The 17,440-nt window shown below is 66.8% G+C and overlaps 1 protein-coding gene across 3 annotated transcripts in view; it reads left to right on the top strand.

Annotated features, from left to right (window-relative positions):
- Positions 1-17,440, top strand: part of KCNT1 (potassium sodium-activated channel subfamily T member 1) — a 57,015-nt gene that overhangs the window by 20,346 nt on the left and 19,229 nt on the right. For 2 of the 3 annotated variants that reach the window (XM_032634002.1, XM_032634001.1), the window contains exons 2-11: positions 7,109-7,188; positions 7,683-7,782; positions 10,182-10,238; positions 11,589-11,637; positions 11,717-11,776; positions 11,912-11,986; positions 12,053-12,136; positions 12,815-12,909; positions 13,773-13,953; positions 17,027-17,191. In XM_032634002.1, the coding sequence (XP_032489893.1) occupies positions 7,109-7,188; positions 7,683-7,782; positions 10,182-10,238; positions 11,589-11,637; positions 11,717-11,776; positions 11,912-11,986; positions 12,053-12,136; positions 12,815-12,909; positions 13,773-13,953; positions 17,027-17,191 (946 nt within the window). Of the gene's footprint in view, positions 1-7,108; positions 7,189-7,682; positions 7,783-10,181; positions 10,239-11,588; positions 11,638-11,716; positions 11,777-11,911; positions 11,987-12,052; positions 12,137-12,790; positions 12,910-13,707; positions 13,954-17,026; positions 17,192-17,440 lie in introns of those variants that run through there. The other variant, XM_032634000.1, reaches the window with a different exon arrangement.

Raw genomic sequence — 17,440 nt, 5'->3', positions numbered from 1 at the left:
AGGAGGGGCTCGCTCAGAGCTGGGCTGACGAGAAGGTTTGGGGGGAGAGAGGGCGAGCTCCAGCCGCGGGGTCTTCGTGCAAAGGCCCCCAGGTGGGGTGGGGCCTTGGGGGCGGGGTGCAGTCAGGGGTGGGGCCTGGGCGGGGCCAGTGCGGGTGCTGCGGGGCCTGTGCGGGGGTTGAAATCGCCCGGAGACCCGGGTGGCAGCTTCAGAGAGTGGCCGCTGGGGGGCGCCCGTACACCCAGGGCCCTAACTCAGGGCGGCCCCTCTGAGCCTGGCTGTCCACCAAGGACGCGCGGGGGCGGCGGCGGTCAGGCCCCGCCTTTGCGTGCAGAGCCCTGGGGGCGTCTGTGGACTGCGGGGGGCCGGGGAGGGCAGGAAGCAAGGGCTGCAGGGAACACCGGCTTGGCCAGCCCAGGACCAGCTGTGCACTTTGCTCTGGGGGCCCGAGCCCGCCCTCCCCGCGTGCTCTGAGCCCAACGCGTAGCCGCCTCCATCGGCTCCGGCTCCCCCTCGGGCGGCTCCAGCGCGGCCCTGCCCTCGTGCTGTTCTCCCCAGGACCCTCGGGCCTCCCCAGCCCCTCCTCCGCGGCAGATCTGCACTTGTGCCCGCCCCCTCCAGGAACAGGCCCAGTCTCCCTCTCTCGACCTGTCCTCTCCGGCCGGCGCCCCTCACCCGCTCTCAGCAAGTTCCTGGTCCGCTGTGACCGGCTCTGGCCCTGCCAGGTTCCTGCCACCCCGGGTGCAGCTGTCGCCCGACTCAGCACTGGGGGCAAAGCCCAGGCCAAAGGGAACCTGAGCTGGATAAACACGCAGAATCTGGGCCCAGTTAAGCCCAGGTTTCCCCTGCTCTCTGCAGCGCCCAGCCCCACACCACACCCACCCAAGACCTCACCCGTGGGGGCACCAGGAGCTGTAGGCCGGGGGTCCCACCCAGGGGGCCCTGCACAGGCAGGCAGGCAGGCCGCTCCCCCCTCCCCGCCTGTGGTCTTAGGGAGGCAGTGGTCCTCTCTGAACCTTGGTTTCCCCTTCTGGAAGATGTTTGCTTTAAGAATTGAAAGAGAGGCCCTGTGAAGCCCTCTGCGGAGAAGCAGGCCCCAGGTGGGTGCGTCACCAGCAAAGAGCAGACCCTCTGTGCCCCCCTCCCTACTCCGCCCCGACACGGGCAGTCTGGCAGCTCCCACCAGCCTCTTCCTCCCAGCCTCCCTCCCAGGTCGGCACAGGCCACGCCCACCTTGGTGTCATCTGGCTGTGCTCAGTCTGGTAGAGCCTTAGGCCAGGCCGCCCAAAGGGCAGCAGGTGTGTGTTGCTGGCCCAGTAGAGGGGTTGCCCCTGGGGGTCCCTAAAAGCACTGGCCTGCCTCGTCACCCAGGAAGCCGAGGGGCAGGGCAGGGGGTGCAGTGGCCTGTAGAGGGCGGGGGAGCCCAGCAGAGGTCATCCAGCCAGTGGCCCTGTGTGGGGCCCGCCTCTTGCTGCCATCAGCTTCCTGGGTGTCAGAGGGGGGCTGACGGTGCTGCTTCCTGGACACCGGGGTCACGCAGGGCCTGGGGCGGGCTTAGTGCCGAACAGGGCAGTAAGCCCTCGCCAGACCTGCGGTCCTGCCGCTCGCCTGGCCACAGGCGGGTGCCCATCCCGCGTGCGGTCTCCCGGGTCTAGCGGTCACCCCATCCCGCCCGGGGCGGGGCGGGGCACGTGTGCCACACTGCCGCGTGCCCTGTGCTGCTGTGCGGGCGCCGAGGGCGCCAGGCCCAGTCGGGAGTGTGCGCACGGGCGCACCCCTGCTTCCCTTGGACCCTGCCCGCGTCCTCCCTACGTGTCCCTGCCCACACCTGGTCCAGGAGCCCAGGCCCTCTGTCTGTCCATCCGTCCGCGTTGACGCGTCCACTCCATTCCGTCCCCAGGCTTCACCTGGAAGATTTCAGCCTGGACTCCTCTCTGTCTCAGTAAGTGCTTGGCTCACAGGTGGCCTCCCAGCCCCTGGCAGGCCCGGGGAGGGAGGGCAGCTCGAGCCGTGCCAGCCCAGGGGGGAGCGTCCGCTCCGGCCACACCATCTGCCCTGCAGCCGGGTGAGAACGGGGACACGGCCGGTGCTGCTGGGCCTCGGGTGGCGCTTCCTGGGGCGGAGCCTGAGAGTAGGAGATGGGGGTGTCCGGAGGCGAATGCCCCACAGGTTGTGACCACGGCCCTCGGGAGGGAGCAGGGACCCCTGCCGTGGTGCCTACGTGGGGACAGGCGTACAGGTGACCGCTGGTGACCGTCCGGACCCCCAGGCGCCTGGCTTGGCTGCCCCACCGTGAGCCCTGCCAGGCTGTTCCTGGCTTCAGCTGGGATTTAGGTCAAGCAGAGGGTGCTTTGAGGTCAGGGTACCCAAGCGCCCTCAGCAGCCCCATCGGGGGCGTGCCTGGGAAAGAGCCCCCCACCTGCTCACACCACGGCGTCCAGTGTGGCCACCGACTGGGGCCTGGTTTTTAGTCTCGTTAGTTAACGCCGTCGACGTTGGCCAGCACCGCGCGTACGGGGCTTCCCCGCGCCGCCCCCTGCAGCCCAAGGCTTTGCGCTGTTACGCCGCTGGCAGGGGCCTGGGAGCTGCCCTGGGCCTCAGCCCCCCAGCGGTGGTGCGGTGGGTAACAGGAGGGGGAAGGTACCTCCTCCACCGCAGGGCTCTCCCAGCCCCACCGGGAGCGGGTCTGAGACCGTGGAAGGATGTGGACGATTGCGGCCGCCTGAGGGGCCGAGGCTGGGGTCCTGCTGCCCCAGAATTGCATTGTCACGGGCAGAGCAAACGTCCCTGGGCCCTCGGAGGCCCAAGGAGGCTCACCGGGGCCCCTGACCGAGCCAAGGCGCCAGTACAAGGACGCTGTCTCGGACTGAGGAGGCCCAGGATGGCGCCGTCTGTTGGTTTGAGAGGTCACCCGGAGCCCTTGCTCTCGTCGGTGTGAGGCACCGGGAGGGCTGAGTGGCAGAGGGGAGGCGCGTGGCCGTGGGCTGACGTGGGACGGCGGGCGGCCTGTGCCCCAGCCTGTTCCGTGGGAGGAGCTGCAGGAGAGCCTGTGCCCCCGATGCCCCCACAGGCGAGGCTGCAGCTGGGGCAGAGCAGCCCGTCCGCAGCCCGTCTGCCTGAGGGCCCCACCTCCAAACCCAGATCAGCCCGGCTCCTTGCCCGCCCACCCTGGGACCTGCCACTGCCCGGGGAGCAGGGCGGGCCACGGGCTCTGCCCGTTCGCAGAGTAGCCGCGGCCTCGGCGTTGGCAGTTGGGCCCCAGCCCTGCTCTTCCATCTCGCCCGGGGCTCCATGGCCTCCTGCGTGGAGCTCCCGGGCACCTGCTGGAGAGCCACCGGCACGCAGCAGCAGACCGGGAAGAAGGCCGCCAGATGTCGGCCCCGTGTGAGTGCGAGGCTGGCACCGCCGGGCGGGTGGGCCTCCCCACAGCCGTGTGCCTGGTGTCCCACCGGGACCGGCCGCCCAGCCCTGTGTGTGCCGCTTCCCGGCACAGGCCATCTGTGCCAGAGCTGCCTGCCGGGAATCCCTGGAAGGCCACGCCCGCAGCCTGCCGGTCAGCTGCCAGTCAGCAGGGAGAGCTGCAGCCCCTTCTTCCACCTGCCCTCGCCTGGCAGGTGCGGTCCTGGTGGGGGGGTGCAGTTCAAGCTGCTCTGCTGGCACGAGGGGGCCTCCTCTGGTCCACCCCAGCGTGGGCAAGACCCTGTGCACCGGCAGCGAACGCGAGCCGAGTGGGGATGGGCCACGGCCGCCTGCTGGGACCTGACTCCTACGCCCCTGAAACTCGGGAGACCCAGGCCCCATCGGGAGTCCAGAGCCCTGTCTCCTCTGACCACTGGGTGACCTGAGGCAGCGTCCAGCCTGAGTGGGCCTCAGTTTCCATGTGTGTAGGGACGGGGCTGGCGGGACCTCTCCGAGAGGCCCTGTGGCCGGGCTTGGGGACATGGCCCTCCAGCTGCCCGGCCTGGACCGCCGTCCTCGCCAGCCTGAGAGCTGCTCACTCCATGGCGGACGGAAGGGAGCAGGGCTCGGGACTGTCCCGGGACAGGGAGTGGGTTTGGCCTGTCCAGTCCTCGGGGCTCATGGCCAAACCGCAGGGGGTACCCCAGGGACCGTCTGAGGCCGGGGCTCTCAGAAGCCTCGGGGCCCCGTGACCAGGCCTGCCCAGTGCCGCAGACCTTCCTGCGCCCCGGGCAGCGGGCAGCAGGGGCCCCGCGGTGCGCCCAGGCCTCCCCGCCGGGCGTCCTGCCGAAGGAGCAGGTGAATGGCTGCGAGCGGGTGCAGACGGAGTGGACCCCTTGTCTGCCCTCGCCCGGCTCTCGAGCTGTGTTTGCCGGGCCGTCGTGGCAGGCGGTTCCTGTCACCGCCCGAGCCCCAGGTGAGGCGCCAAGGCTCAGACAGGCGGGGCAACAGGCAGGGGAGGGGCGGGGCTCTGCCAGGCCAGGTGGTCCGTGACCCCCGGCGTGGCCGCATCCCCCAGCAACTGGTGGAGCCAAGAGCACATCCTGCAGCTGAGTCACGCCCATTGCACCTGCACTGCAGAGTAGATGGAAAGCTTGTAACTTACTCTCTGTGGTGGGAGAAGCGGGCAGCCACAGCTCGTGAAAAATTAAAAGTGCAGGCGGCTCCGTGGATTTCCCCGGGCACCCAGGCTCGACCTCCCGGGGCCGAGTCTCCGCCGCCCCCCACCCCTTTCTCTCCTCCCGCGTGGAGAGCGCCCAGGGCCGGGGGGGCCTGTCCAGATGGGTGTCCACAGCTGCCCGGGCAGGGGGGCTGACGAGTTCCATGTCTGAGGCGTGACCAGTCCCGGTTGGCAGTCCTGACCCCTGGGCCTGGGCGGGGACTTGCGGGGGCAGCAGCGGCACGGCAGCCGCCGTGAGAGGCCGCCGTGAGAGGCGTGCGGGCTGGGGGCGTGGTGCACGGGGGGCAGGTCCCCGGGAGGCTGAGGAGGAAGGAGGGAGACTCGGCCACCAGCCACACGCACCCTCCACGTGGGCCGAGCTGGGCCTTGCTGGCCAGGTGAGGGCCGGGAAGGGGGTACCCGAGTGGAGGGGCACAAAGGCTGGGGACCCCTCCTTGAGGCTTCTCTGTGCAGGGCAGGACGGTGGGGGAGTGGTCCCTCGGGACACGTGGGCACCGCCGAGGGGCGTCTGCCCCCTGACCTGGCCCAGGCCCAGCCTGGCTTGTCTGAGCTGCTCCTTCAGAGAGAAGGCATCTGACCAACTCCCCAGAGGAACCCTCGGATTCCCGCGACCCGGCTCCGGGTAGCACCTGCAGAGGAGGTTGGGGTTCAGGTCCAGTGGGGTGTGCTGGGGTGCAGTGGCGTGCACTGACCACTGGCTCTGGGCTTCGACCCCGCCGGTCTGCGGGAGGCCTGTCCTGCCACCCCGGCTGACCGCCCTGCACCAGGACCTGAGTGTGGGGAAGGGCCCACGCCACCAGCTCCTCCCCCTGGGCCCTTCTTGAGCCCTGTGACCAGTGGGGGCCACTGTGGTCAGGCCAGGGCCCCCGACCTGGCAAAGGTCAGGGAGGTGCTGGGGCTCTGCCCAAGTCCCCTCCCGTGGGCGCATCACCAGGGAAGGTCCAGACGGCTGCTGCCAACACATCCAGTCTGTATCACACACTATGCCTAGAACAGCCTTGAGGAGTGATGAATATTTTAAACACTTCTTGGAGATGTTGGGGCAGCCGGCCGCAGGCAGAGCAGTGCCATTGAACTTTCAAGGTGACAGCGGCATGAATTTCTGCATCGACAGGAGCTGGAGCCTGGTCAGAGGGGGAGGACGTTCACAGCCCTCCACCCTGGTGGACGACGACAGGGAGGTAGGGGTGGGGAGCAGGGACCTGGGCCAGCGTGCGCCTCACCTCTGCCTGTGGACCACTGTCCTGCATCCCATCTGCTCAACCGCCGCCTCCTGCGTGCAGCCCTCCAGGGTGCCTCTGGGTAGCACTACTCTGTCTTTAGGGTGCTCAGTCCCTCTGCCTCCTGTGTCACGGTCTTCACACAGAGTGTGGCTGAGCAGCTGCCTCCCCTGGACAGTCTTATCGCATCCACACAACATCCCTGAGGGTGGCGGGGCCGCCTCCACCTGACCTCTGGGTGAGGTGAGGCACAGGGCATGGCATCTGGACCAGGCGTTTCCGGTCAAAAGCCCCGCCCCAAATCCCGAGCTCTTGGTGCCTCTGTCTGGTCAGGGGGTGACGACTGGCCACAGTGATGCCCACGGGCTGCTTGTGGGGTCCTGAGACCCACCTGCCAGTGGGGCAGATGCAGCTTGGAACGGAGGCCGTGTGGCAGATGCCAGGTGCTAACCCAGAGCGAGGCAGCCCCGCCCCAGGGCCCCCACCCGGCGAGGGAGAAGCGGTGCTGGACCGTTCCCACCGCGGGAACCTGGCTACAGGGTCATCGTCGTGCTCCCTGCTGTCAACACTGGAGTTTCCGTTACGGTGGAACGTTAAGCCCTCGCCTGGCCAGCATGCCGGCCACAGCGGGCTCGCGGCCGAGGCGGGGGCAGCGGCCCGTGGCCTCCGGGTCCCACGTTACCCTAGTGACCAGACGGGCCATCCCCACCCCCTGTCTCCTCGTTCGACAGCAAAATCCGGCCAGTCCGTGTGGTCTGTTCCCAGGATGCTGGGAGCCCAGGCAGGGGCTCAGGGCATCTGGGGGTCATCTAGGGAGGGGGCCCACTGCCGGCCTGTCTGCCTCGACCATCCCACGGGCTGCAGCGAGTCTCCAGGCTCAACCACCAGGAGCCTCCAGACAAAGCAGCTGACCATTGGCTTCCGGAACATTCTGTACTAATGACGCGGCATGTTTTGAGCCAAGGGCCACACAGGCCACATGTGATCCTGGTGGCTGCCATGACAGCCCAGGCTGGGGGCCTGTGAGCATACACCTCTGCGGGGCCTAGAGGTCCCTGGGCACTGAGAAGGCGGCAGCCGGTGGGCAGGTCCGCTGGGGGCACGCGGGGATGTAGCACACCCAGGGCCTTCTGTCCGAGGTGGCAGCGCTGACCCTGGCCCTGGCAGCAGGGAGGGGCCCGCCGTGTGGGGGGCTTTGGGCTGGAGCCCCCGCTGGCCCCGGGCCCACTTCTTCCTGCCCGCCCCCCAGGGTCCAGGTGGAGTTCTACGTCAACGAGAACACCTTCAAAGAGAGGCTTAAGCTGTTCTTCATCAAAAACCAAAGATCCAGTGAGTGGGGCCTTCAGGGTGGGGGGCAGGGCGGCGGGAGTGCCCCTCACCTCCGGCCCGCACCACGTTCCACCCTGTGGGGACCCGCCGCCCCTGGCAGCCGGGTGGCACCGTCTCGGCCCCTTCACCCCGAGGGGCTCCCTGGCCCCTCCGTGTGGCCCCACCCTCCCGCTGCGGGTACCTTCCTCCTGCATCCCAGCAGGAGCTTGGCCCCCTGGGATGCAAGATGGGGTGCGGAGGTGCCCGTGGGTCCTGGTCCGTCAGTCTGTCCATTGCTCCCCTCACCCCCCGCCACCGGTGACACCAGCCCCGGGAGCCCTCTGTACCACGTCCGTGAGGCGGGACAGGGTGAAGCCTCTCAGAGGCCGGCCCAGCAGAGTCACCCTGTCGGTGCTGGCGGGGCAGCCGGTGCGGAGGCCCAGGTGCAGAGGGCGGAGTGCGGGCTGGGACCCCGGCCAGTCCGGGAGCCCTGACCACCGTCCCGCCCCCCACAGGCCTGAGGATCCGGCTGTTCAGCTTCTCCCTGAAGCTGCTGGCCTGCCTGCTCTACGTTGTCCGTGTCCTGCTGGACGACCCGGCCCTGGGGATCGGATGGTGGGTGACCTGCGGGCCCGGGGCTGGGCCTGCTTGTGGGCCCTCTGCCGTTACAGAGGCCGACGGGGTCCGCACAGGGCTCCGTGCCCGGCGCCCTGTGCCCAGGGCCTTGGGGAGTCCTTCCTTCCCCCCTGGGGCCCCACCCAGTACCCCTCCCCAACAGAGCCGTTGCCAGGATGCCATCCTCAGACTCCAGCTGACCAGCCGGCTCAGCATGGGCAGAAGGGTGTCCTTGTCGTGGACAATGGCTGCGTTTGCAGCCGCACCCGGACCTGGACAGAGCTCTCCTTGGGGGTCTGGGATGCCCCCTCCCTGCTCGCTCAGGGGTGCGCGGGGGGGTCTCAGCGAGGGGCTCTGGGTCGCTCAGCAGCTCCTGCTGGGCAGGCAGGGGTGCCAGGCCTCGGTGCGGGGGGGACGTGAGCCTCGCCGTGCAGGGCGGGGGTGTGCCTCTTTCTTGGGGCTCCACCCGGTTCCCCTTGCCCCTCCCCATCTGCTCCGGGAGCCTCTCTGGACCCCCTCATACCCGGATGTGGGGTTCTGGAAGGTTCTGGAACAGTCCTGCTTCCCTCTTTTGCTCTGTCTGGGGGTCTCCCCAGCTTTCTCTCCAGCCTCTGGTTGAGATTTTCACCTCTGCTCTTGTGTTTTCTGATTTCTGAGAACGCTTCATCTCCAAGCGTGGCTCCCCCTGCAGGCGCCCTGCCATCAGCACCTCGGGTTTGTCTGAGCCGCTTTCCTTTCTTACGGTTCCCCCTTCTGCTCAGTCTCTGCGCCCCCGAGCTCGCGTTGGAGGGACCTCCTCGAGCGTCTGGCCGCTCACACTAAGGCTGGGCTCTCGGAGGCCGAGGGCCCTGTGGTCAGGGTTTGTGGCCAGTTGGTCACCACCGTCCCCTGGGTCCGCCTGGCTCCTCAGGGCAGATCGTTCCCCTCTTCCCTGCAGGGTAAGGCCTGGCCCCTGGGCTCCTGCCCGCTGAGCTGGGAGGGAGACCGGGGTCAAAGTTCGCAGTGCAAGCTTGTAGTTACCTCCCCACCACGTGCAGCGGGGCAGGTTCCCCAGGCCAGACCCTCACCCACTCCTGAGAACGGACCTCCTGTTTTCATCGGGAGTGCAGGAGGACAGATCCCACCGTGGTGGTTTGAGAAGGAAACCGGGGTTCTGACTCTCCAAGCACTTTCCTGGGTTCATCCCACCTTCTCCCACTCCCAGAGGCGTCTGGGACATCCGGCTTTACATCCCCACAGGGACCGGCCCTGTTGTATTCTTTGCACAGCACCTGGCACGTGACGGGTGGGTGGGAGAGCGAATGGATGGGTCAGGGGGCTGGTAGATGTATGCGTGGGATGGATGGACAGGTGGGTGGATGGATGGAGGGATGAAGAGATGGATGGATAATGGATGAGTGGGTGGACAGATGAGTGGATAGAAGGAGGATGGATGGGTGGGTGGGTGGATAGAAAGGTGGATGGTGGATGAGAGGGTGTATGTGTGGATGATGTAAGGACGCTGGATGGATGGGTGGATAGATGGCGGGTGGATGGGTGGGTGGATAAATGAGTGGATAGAAGGTGGATGGTGGACGAGAGGAGGGTGTATGGGTGGGTGATGTAAGGATGGTGGATGGATGGATGGGTGGGTGGATGGATGGATGGGTGGGTGGGTGGATGGGTGGGTGGATGGATGGGTGGGTGGATGGTTGGGAGGGTGGCTGGCGACTTCTATGGGCATTGAGTTTGCAACAACAGGTTCTGGCTTAGGAGGAAGTGCGTCAGTTGAGAAAAAAGGAGGGAGCTGCCCGTCACCATGGGGCTCTGTGAGAGTAAGGTCCTGTTGGCCAGTGACCCTGGCTTTGCTTGTAATCTGGGGCAGAACTAGCATGTCTGCCAGGCCCCTGCCACCTTCCCAGTGATGGGCATCCAGGTGGCTTGGGGAGGCTTGTCCTCGGGAGTGACTTAGAGACATGCGTCTTGGAGCCGGCACCACGGGGCAGGAGCTCGGCTTTTCTTCGTGTCTCACGCACGTCGCCCGGCCTTGTTTCGGCAGCTCTGGCCTCCAGGAGGCCCTGAGTGCTGCGTGGTCCATCGCTGGCCATGCGCAGCCCTTTCTCTGCTGGCAGCCCAGGTGGAATCCCCACTCCCTCCTGGGCTCACCTCTTGTGTTCTCCTCACCCGGCCTGCCCCTCATCCGTTAGAGATTCTCCGAGAGCATCTGCAGGGTGCGTGCAGGCTGCCTGTTCCCCAGGTGTTAGAATACAGACGCCTGTCTGAGTTGTGGGGGCCTGGCCCTGGCTGGGGAGAGTGTGCCCCCCATACACCCTAGGCCCGTGGCAACCCTGGGAAGGGTCTGGTCCCTTCGGGGGCGGTGCTGGGAGGGGCCGTGGCCAGCCAGCTCCGTCTCTCCACAGCTGGGGCTGCCCGAAGCAGAATTACACCTTCAATGAGTCGTCCTCCGAGATCAATTGGTGAGTTTGCCACCCAGCTCCCACTCAGAGGCCCAGGGCCGGGTCGGGTGGACAGAGGGTGACACTGCCCAGCCCCCCCAGGATAGATGCCCAGCCGCAGCCCGTGACCCTCCTGGGATCCCCGGGCCCTGGCCAAGCAGCGGGCAGTGGCGGGATGGCCCCTCAGCGTACAGCCCCTGAGGCCCAGGAGCAATCTAAGAGTGACAGCAGGGGTCACCAGCAGCCGGCTTGGCCCAGCCCTCATGGACCGTGCGTGGGAGGAGAGATGCAGCGAGGACCTGCCGGAGGGTCGATCGCTGCCTCTGCACCTCACGGCCCTTTAGCCAAAGAAAGCAGGCGCCCAGTCAGGCAGTGGGAAGTGACGCTAGAGCGGCGGGGGTGCCCGGTTCACAGGCCAGGACGCGTCCCAGGGCCTTGGCCGCCTTCTTGATGGAGGCTTCTCCCTTCCAGCCTCCCCAAACCCAGAGCCCCCCTTTGGCCTTAGCCCGCACCTACGCCCCTCCCCTGGCACCCCCGGCCCAGCCTCGCAGAGCAGTCCTGGTACTTGGCAGCAGCAGGACCCAATGTACCAGACCCTGAGCTCTGTCCCCAGCTCCGCAGCTTCTCCCGCTCTGGCCCGGTCGCCCTGTCCCTGGAAGGCACGCACAGCTGGGGTGGAAGGGACGCGCCAGCCCCTCCCTTCACACCCGGCCCTGGAAGCCTCTCCTTTCTGGGCCTGTGCCTCGGAGTGGCAGCCAGGGCGGCTCGTGAGCCCGGGCCCAGCTCTCGTCCAAGCAGCCCTGAGGCCCGGGGATTTCAGAGTCTGTGCCCCTGGGCCGGGAAACAGCAGCCCAACACCTCCACTGCGGCGGGGGCCTCCCACCCCACAGGGGCCCACGGGGGTCAGGGCCTTGGCCGTCTGGGGTCTGGCTCTGCACTGAGCACGGCCACCCGACCCCTCCTGCTGGTCTCGCCCCAGCCTTTGTCCCAGGGCTGCGTCTGGGCAGGGACACCCCCACCCAAGTCACTCCCCTCCCCTGCTGGGTTACGGACAAGGACCTGAGGTCGGGGAGCGTGATGGCCAGCATCCCTGCCCCTGCGGGGACGGGCGTAGGAGCCTGTCCCCGGGAGCCCAGACGAGAAGGGGAGGCCACCTGGGCCAGCTGCGGACTCTGAGCCCACGGCCCATCCCCAGGGCAGCCCACTTAGGCCCTGGCCTCTCAGGCCCCGCCCTGGGGCCCCCTTTCCCCGGGCACCTCCCCTTCCCTCCTGCCCTCGGCCCCTCGGAGGGCAAGGCTGCTGCCCTCCGTCCAGCTCAAGCAGCAGCCTGTGGTCAGTAGAGGCCCAGGGCTCACCTCCCTCTCTCCCCAGGGCCCCCATCCTGTGGGTGGAGAGGAAGACGGCTCTGTGGGCCACTCAGGTGAGTGGAGGCAGCACGGCTCTGGGGGGCCCTGCCTGCCCCGGCCCCGCTCAGAGGCTCCGGCCCCTCCCCGCCCCAGGTCACCGTGGCCGCCGTCAGCTTCCTGGAGACCACGCTCCTCACTTACCTCAGCTACAAAGTAAGTGCCCCCAGGCCTGGCCCTGCCCTCCCCCGCACCCCTCCCCTGCACCCCTCCCCCGCACCCCTCCCCTGCACCCCTCCCTGGCCCCCTCCCCGCCCACCTGCTCTGAAGCCCACCCCCCTGGCTCCCCAGGGCAACATCTGGGAGCAGATCTTCCGCGTGGCCTTCATCCTGGAGATGATCAACACGCTGCCCTTCATCATCACGGTGGGTGAACCGCCAGCTCGGGGAGGGGCTGCCGAGCCCGCGCGCCCTGACCCATCTCCTCCGCAGATATTCTGGCCGCCGCTGCGGAACCTGTTCATCCCGGTGTTTCTGAACTGCTGGCTGGCCAAGCACGCCCTGGAGAACATGATTGTGAGCCGCGGGCGCCCCCCGCCCCGCCCCTCCCCTCCCGCTTCACCTCTGCGAGGCCCCCAGGACCCCAGGGCACAGCTCGCCATGCCCTGGCCCTGTGGAGAGCCGGCCAGCTTCCTTTGGTGCCCAGGAGGCCGGGCTGACCGGCGGACATACGTGTCTCTGTCCCCACGAGATGCCCTCACACCTCCTTCCTGACTAGCCGGGGCCCCAGCCCTGATGCCCCGGGAGAGTCACCCAGGCCTGTCCCTGCCCCTGGAACCGTGGCTGGTGGAGGGAGAGGGTGAAAGTGCAAGTGAGCGCAGGCGGGGCCCCGAGACACGGGGCCACGGGCAGACCCTGTGCTGAGGTCTGGGCGAGGCCCCTGTCGGCAGGCGGCGCAACGACTCTTTTCTCCCAGGGTGCCCCTCCCCCGCCCAGGCTCCCTCGGCTCACCCCCATCCCCACTGCAAAGTGAGGTCACGCTCTGAGGTCACGGCCTCTGGCCTGCGCCCCGGGTCCTCCCCTGGCATGGCAGAGGCCGGACGGGAGACCGAGCGCTGAGGTCACGTGGAGCCGCGGCCACGCCCTTCCCCCCCCTTCATTCATTCTCGTGCATCTGGGACGTGGGGCCGGGGGGGGGGGGCTCTGGGCTCGGACCAGTCCCTGCTCTGCCCCTGATGGCGCCACTTCCCGCAGAACGACTTCCACCGAGCCATCCTGCGCACCCAGTCGGCCATGTTCAACCAGGTCCTCATCCTCTTCTGTACCCTGATGTGCTTGGTCTTCACGGGGTGAGTCCCTGCCCGGTGGCCGCGTCCGAGAAGCCGGGGTGGAGGCCCGGAGGCAGAGACGTGGCAGAGGAGGGCACTGGCGGGGGGGCGGGGGGGACCCGGGGGGGACCCTTGGCTCGAGGTCCAGCCGAGAATAAGGTCTGGGAGCAGCCGGGGGGCTGGAGCGGAGAGCACGCCCCCCCGCACGTGCCTGTGCCCTGGGCGAGGACATGGGCAGGTCCCAAGGCCGTGTGCCTCCCACCTCCCCTCCCCCACGCCCCCCCCCCCACACACACACGCAGACGCTCACTGCAGCGGAGCGGGGCGGGGTGTCCGCGGGGCAGGAAGCGCCGGGGTGGTTCAGCCTGCCCCCTCCCCGCAGCCAGCGCGTCCACCCTGGGGAGGGCCCCAGCACCGCTTTGTGCCGCGCCACGGTGTATGTGGGGACGGGACGCGGGGCCACGGCGGGGGAAGGACTGTTCAGCTCTAGCTGGGGGTGGGGGGGCTGGGCGTGCCCCACGCCGTCTGACCTCCTGGGGGAGGACGAGCTCCGAGGTGGGTGGCAGGTAGGGGCTCGCAGCCTGGGCGGCTCCGCCCACCCCCTCTGACCCCAGGCCCACGCTGAACCCATGCAGCGCTGTGTCCGCGCTCCCGTCCAATTTTCCAGGGGCCTCAAAGGCGCCTCGGGGCAGGAAAGAAGGCCCAGGGGGATGCACTGGGTGTGACAGCCCCACAGGCGGGGGTGGGGAAGCGCAGAGCTGGACCCGGGCCCACGCTGGGGCGCCATGTCGACGACAGCTGACGTGCTGTTGCGGGCAGGCCCGGCCTCGCCCCAGGAGCCAGGCCGGCCGAGGCCCTGCCGCCACCCCCATCCCCGGTTCCAGGACCTGCGGCATCCAGCACCTGGAGCGCGCGGGCGGCAACCTGTCCCTGCTGACGTCTTTCTACTTCTGCATCGTCACCTTCTCCACCGTGGGCTACGGAGATGTGACGCCCAAGATCTGGCCGTCCCAGCTGCTGGTGGCCATCATGATCTGCGTGGCCCTCGTGGTGCTCCCGCTGCAGGTGTGAGCCCTGCCCGGCGGGTCCGAGAGGGGCGAGGAGGGGTGCCAGTCCTGGGAGGGGCCACAAGGCCGAGACCCCGACGGGGCACGCGGGGCCTGCCGGGGCCTCCTGGGGACCTGTGGCTAGCGAGGCCCGCAGCCGTCAGGACAGTGGGGGGGCGGTGCTCAGACGGCTCCCCCGGGTCCCGTGCGGAGTGTGGAGCGCGGGGGGCTGCCAGGGTGCCCCGCGGGCTGGGCATCAGGAGCCCTTAGCTGGTGCGGTGGCAGCAGCTGTCAGGACCCCGTGGGGCACAGCTGCTTCCCCGTCGCCTGTCAGCAAGGCCAATCTGCCGGTTGAGCCACCCGTGTTTAGATACGACGGGTAGAGGCCTGGAGAGGGGGCCGGTGGCTGCAGGCGCCCCCAGCCCTCCAGAGGGCAGGAGAAGGCCCAGGGGAGGGATCAGGATGGATTGGGGGAAGTCAGACCCCACGGGGGACACTCAGGATTTGGAGGGACGGGGCAGGGGAGGTGCCTAACTGTGGCTGCAGCTGGGGCCAGTCCACCCCCGGGGTCCTCTGCTGACCCTGAGCTCAACTCCCCACCCCCGCCCTGCATCTCGGAGCCCCCAGCCGACACCCCCCCTTCCCTGCTTTCCCCCTGGTCCGGAGCACAGCCCACCCCCCTCCAGGAAGGCCAGCTGCACGCGAGGGACACCCGTGGGCCGAGAGCCCTAAACAGAGGTCTCACCCCCATCCCCGCGCTCGCCGGAACTTGCCTTCCTGGACCTGGTTCAGCAGTGGCCTCCTCCCTGGCCTCCACCTGAAGCCCCGTCCTCCCCCCATTCCCCCCCGCCCCCGGCAGAGCCCCCGCAGGCCACAGAGCACCTTAAGGTGGGCTGTCCACTTTCCCAGGGCCCTGGCTGCTTTTAGAATCCATGTTCACATTTTATTATATTTTTATACAATCATGTTTTTCTAAATCGTATTTTTAATGTTTTAGATATCTAAATTTATATACGTCAATTATTTTTTATAAGTTAAGTTGCATTTGTAGTTATATAGTTATGAGTTATGAACGTCATTATTTGTTTTATGTTTTTAATTCTAATTAATCATATTTCTTTACGTTTAAAATTATATTTTTACATTACTATCCGGAACTTTTTCAAGCATGGCAAGTCTGTCCCACTCAGGAGCTACATCAGGAGAGAGAGGGGACGATCTCCCCTCCCCGGGGCAGGTTGTGGGGCTGGGGGCTGTCACCCGTGTGTGTGCCCCCCGTGAGTGCACAGAGGGGTCGTGTGTGGTTTTAAGTAAACAGTGCCAGGTAAGCTGGCTCCCGCCCCCTGGCATCCCGGACGCCTCCGCAAGGCTGTGCCCTTGTCCCACGGCTGCGGAGCTTCTGTTCCTGCGGTGCTCTGGCCCCCACGCTCCTGGCGGGTGCAGGGGCCGCTCAGAGCTGGTGCTTACATCCCATCACCCAGGCCAGGCTGGTGCCCAAGCCCCAAGGAGAGGGAGGCCGCAGGGCCTGGCATCGGAGGCACACACCATCCTCCAGGGCTAGTGGATGGTCAGGACCCGCGAGACTGACTAATCTGTTGTCAGTGATGGAAAGGGACGGTCCCGGTTACTGTCCTTCGTTCTTTCTTTAACCACGTTCACCAGTTAGCGCCCTTAGAGACGGTGACAACGAAATGCCCACCTGTAAATGTTCCTTGCAGAGTAACAGTGACGACAGCTGACAGCATTCTCCCAGCTCAGGGCTGAGTTTCACACATCAGTGCTTCCTGCAGCTGCCGGAACAGAGCACCCCACAAATGGGGGGGTGGGGGCTTAAACAACAGAAATTTACTCTGTCACAGTCCAGAGCCAGAGTCTGAGACCGAGGTGTCAGCAGGGCTGGTCCTGGAGGCTTGAGGGGAGGCTCTGCTTCCGCGTCTCCAGCTTCTGGTGGTGCCGTGGTCCTTGGCGTCCTGGGGCTTGTGGTCGCATCCCTCTCAGCTCTGCCTCCGTCTCCATGTGGCTTATTCCTGCACTTCTGTGTCCTCTCGTTACGGGACACCGGCCCCTGGATGTAGGGCCCACCTTAATCCAGCCTGACCTCATCTTAACTCATTACATCCTCAAAGACCCTATTTCCAAATAAGGTCACGTTCGGAGGGCCACACCTGTGACATGGGAGGCTTGAATCCAGGTGTCTGCCATCAGAGCCCCAGTCCTGCACAGGCCTCGGGAATCACCCTGGGGTCTCCGGCCCCTCCCACTAGGGCCCAGTCCTGTGCTTCCAGGCCACAGGGCCTTGTCCCTGGAACCTAGTAGGTGCTCGATAAACTCAATGAGATGATCTCCCCTTGGCAAGATACAGCACGTCACCCAGAGCAGGTGAGAACCAGAGGGTGTGGCTGCCGCCATTCGTTTTAAATTGTGTGGAAAAAAAATGAACGACCTCAGTGTTTTCACGGGGTCTGGCTGTCACCCAGAGACGGGAAGTCAGACAGTAGCGGCAGGCCCTGGGCAGGTCAGCACCCCGGTCAGCTCCGTGGAGCCTGGAGTCCCCTCACCGCCAGCCCACCTTTATGGATGTGTCACTGTCCTACTTACAAAGGGCTCTCAACACCCAAAGCTCACAGCCAGGAAGTGTGGGCCAGGGTGGACAGCACCCCCCAGACGGCAGCCTCGAATCACCCACACCCTTAACGTGGGCTCAGAACCATGGTAACCAAAGTTCTCCTTCCATGCCGGGCACCTGGGTCCCTCATTCTAGGCCTGAGACTTTTCTAAGACACGTTTCCAGGTTTCTCCAAAACGTGTCTCAGGTGCTGATGGAGACCCAGAGGGCTCAGTTACCTGGATGCTCGGAGCGTATACTCCGGCATCCACTAACGGTTGCTTGGCCTCCTGGGGCTGGGAGCCGGACCTGCCACGTCTCTCACTACCCAACACACTGGCGGGACCGTCCACTCTGCCCCCACCTGGCCCCTTGAGTGACCTGTGCCGCAAACTTTGCCCGTGGTCTTCCGAGACGTGGTCGGGACGCTGCTGTCGCAGCTCCCGGGGCCCCAGGCCTCCTGGAGCTCACACGCTCTTACCTGCAGTTTGAGGAGCTCGTCTACCTGTGGATGGAGCGGCAGAAGTCGGGGGGCAACTACAGCCGCCACCGGGCCCAGACGGAGAAGCACGTGATCCTCTGTGTCAGTTCCCTCAAGATCGACCTGCTCATGGACTTTCTGAATGAGTTCTACGCCCACCCCCGGCTGCAGGTGAGGCCCCGCCCACGGCCCCACCCCGCCCCAGTGCCCCCTGAGCTCCCCGGGCCCGGGTTTCCCTGCCTGTGCAGTGGAGCCCAGGTGGTCTCCCACACCGTGGAGGTGGGTCTGTGGGGTCCTGCCTTTCCCTCCTGCCAGAGACACCATCACAGAGAAGGCTGGGCCTCCTGAGAGGCAACTGGTGTGGAAACACTAGGAAGGAGGGTGGGCCGGAGCCGAGCGAGCCTGCCAGCGGGGCTGACG

This window comes from Phocoena sinus, chromosome 6 (genome assembly GCF_008692025.1).
Source record: "Phocoena sinus isolate mPhoSin1 chromosome 6, mPhoSin1.pri, whole genome shotgun sequence".
Lineage (NCBI taxonomy): Eukaryota > Metazoa > Chordata > Mammalia > Artiodactyla > Phocoenidae > Phocoena > Phocoena sinus.
This window is presented reverse-complemented; position numbering and strand designations above follow the sequence as displayed.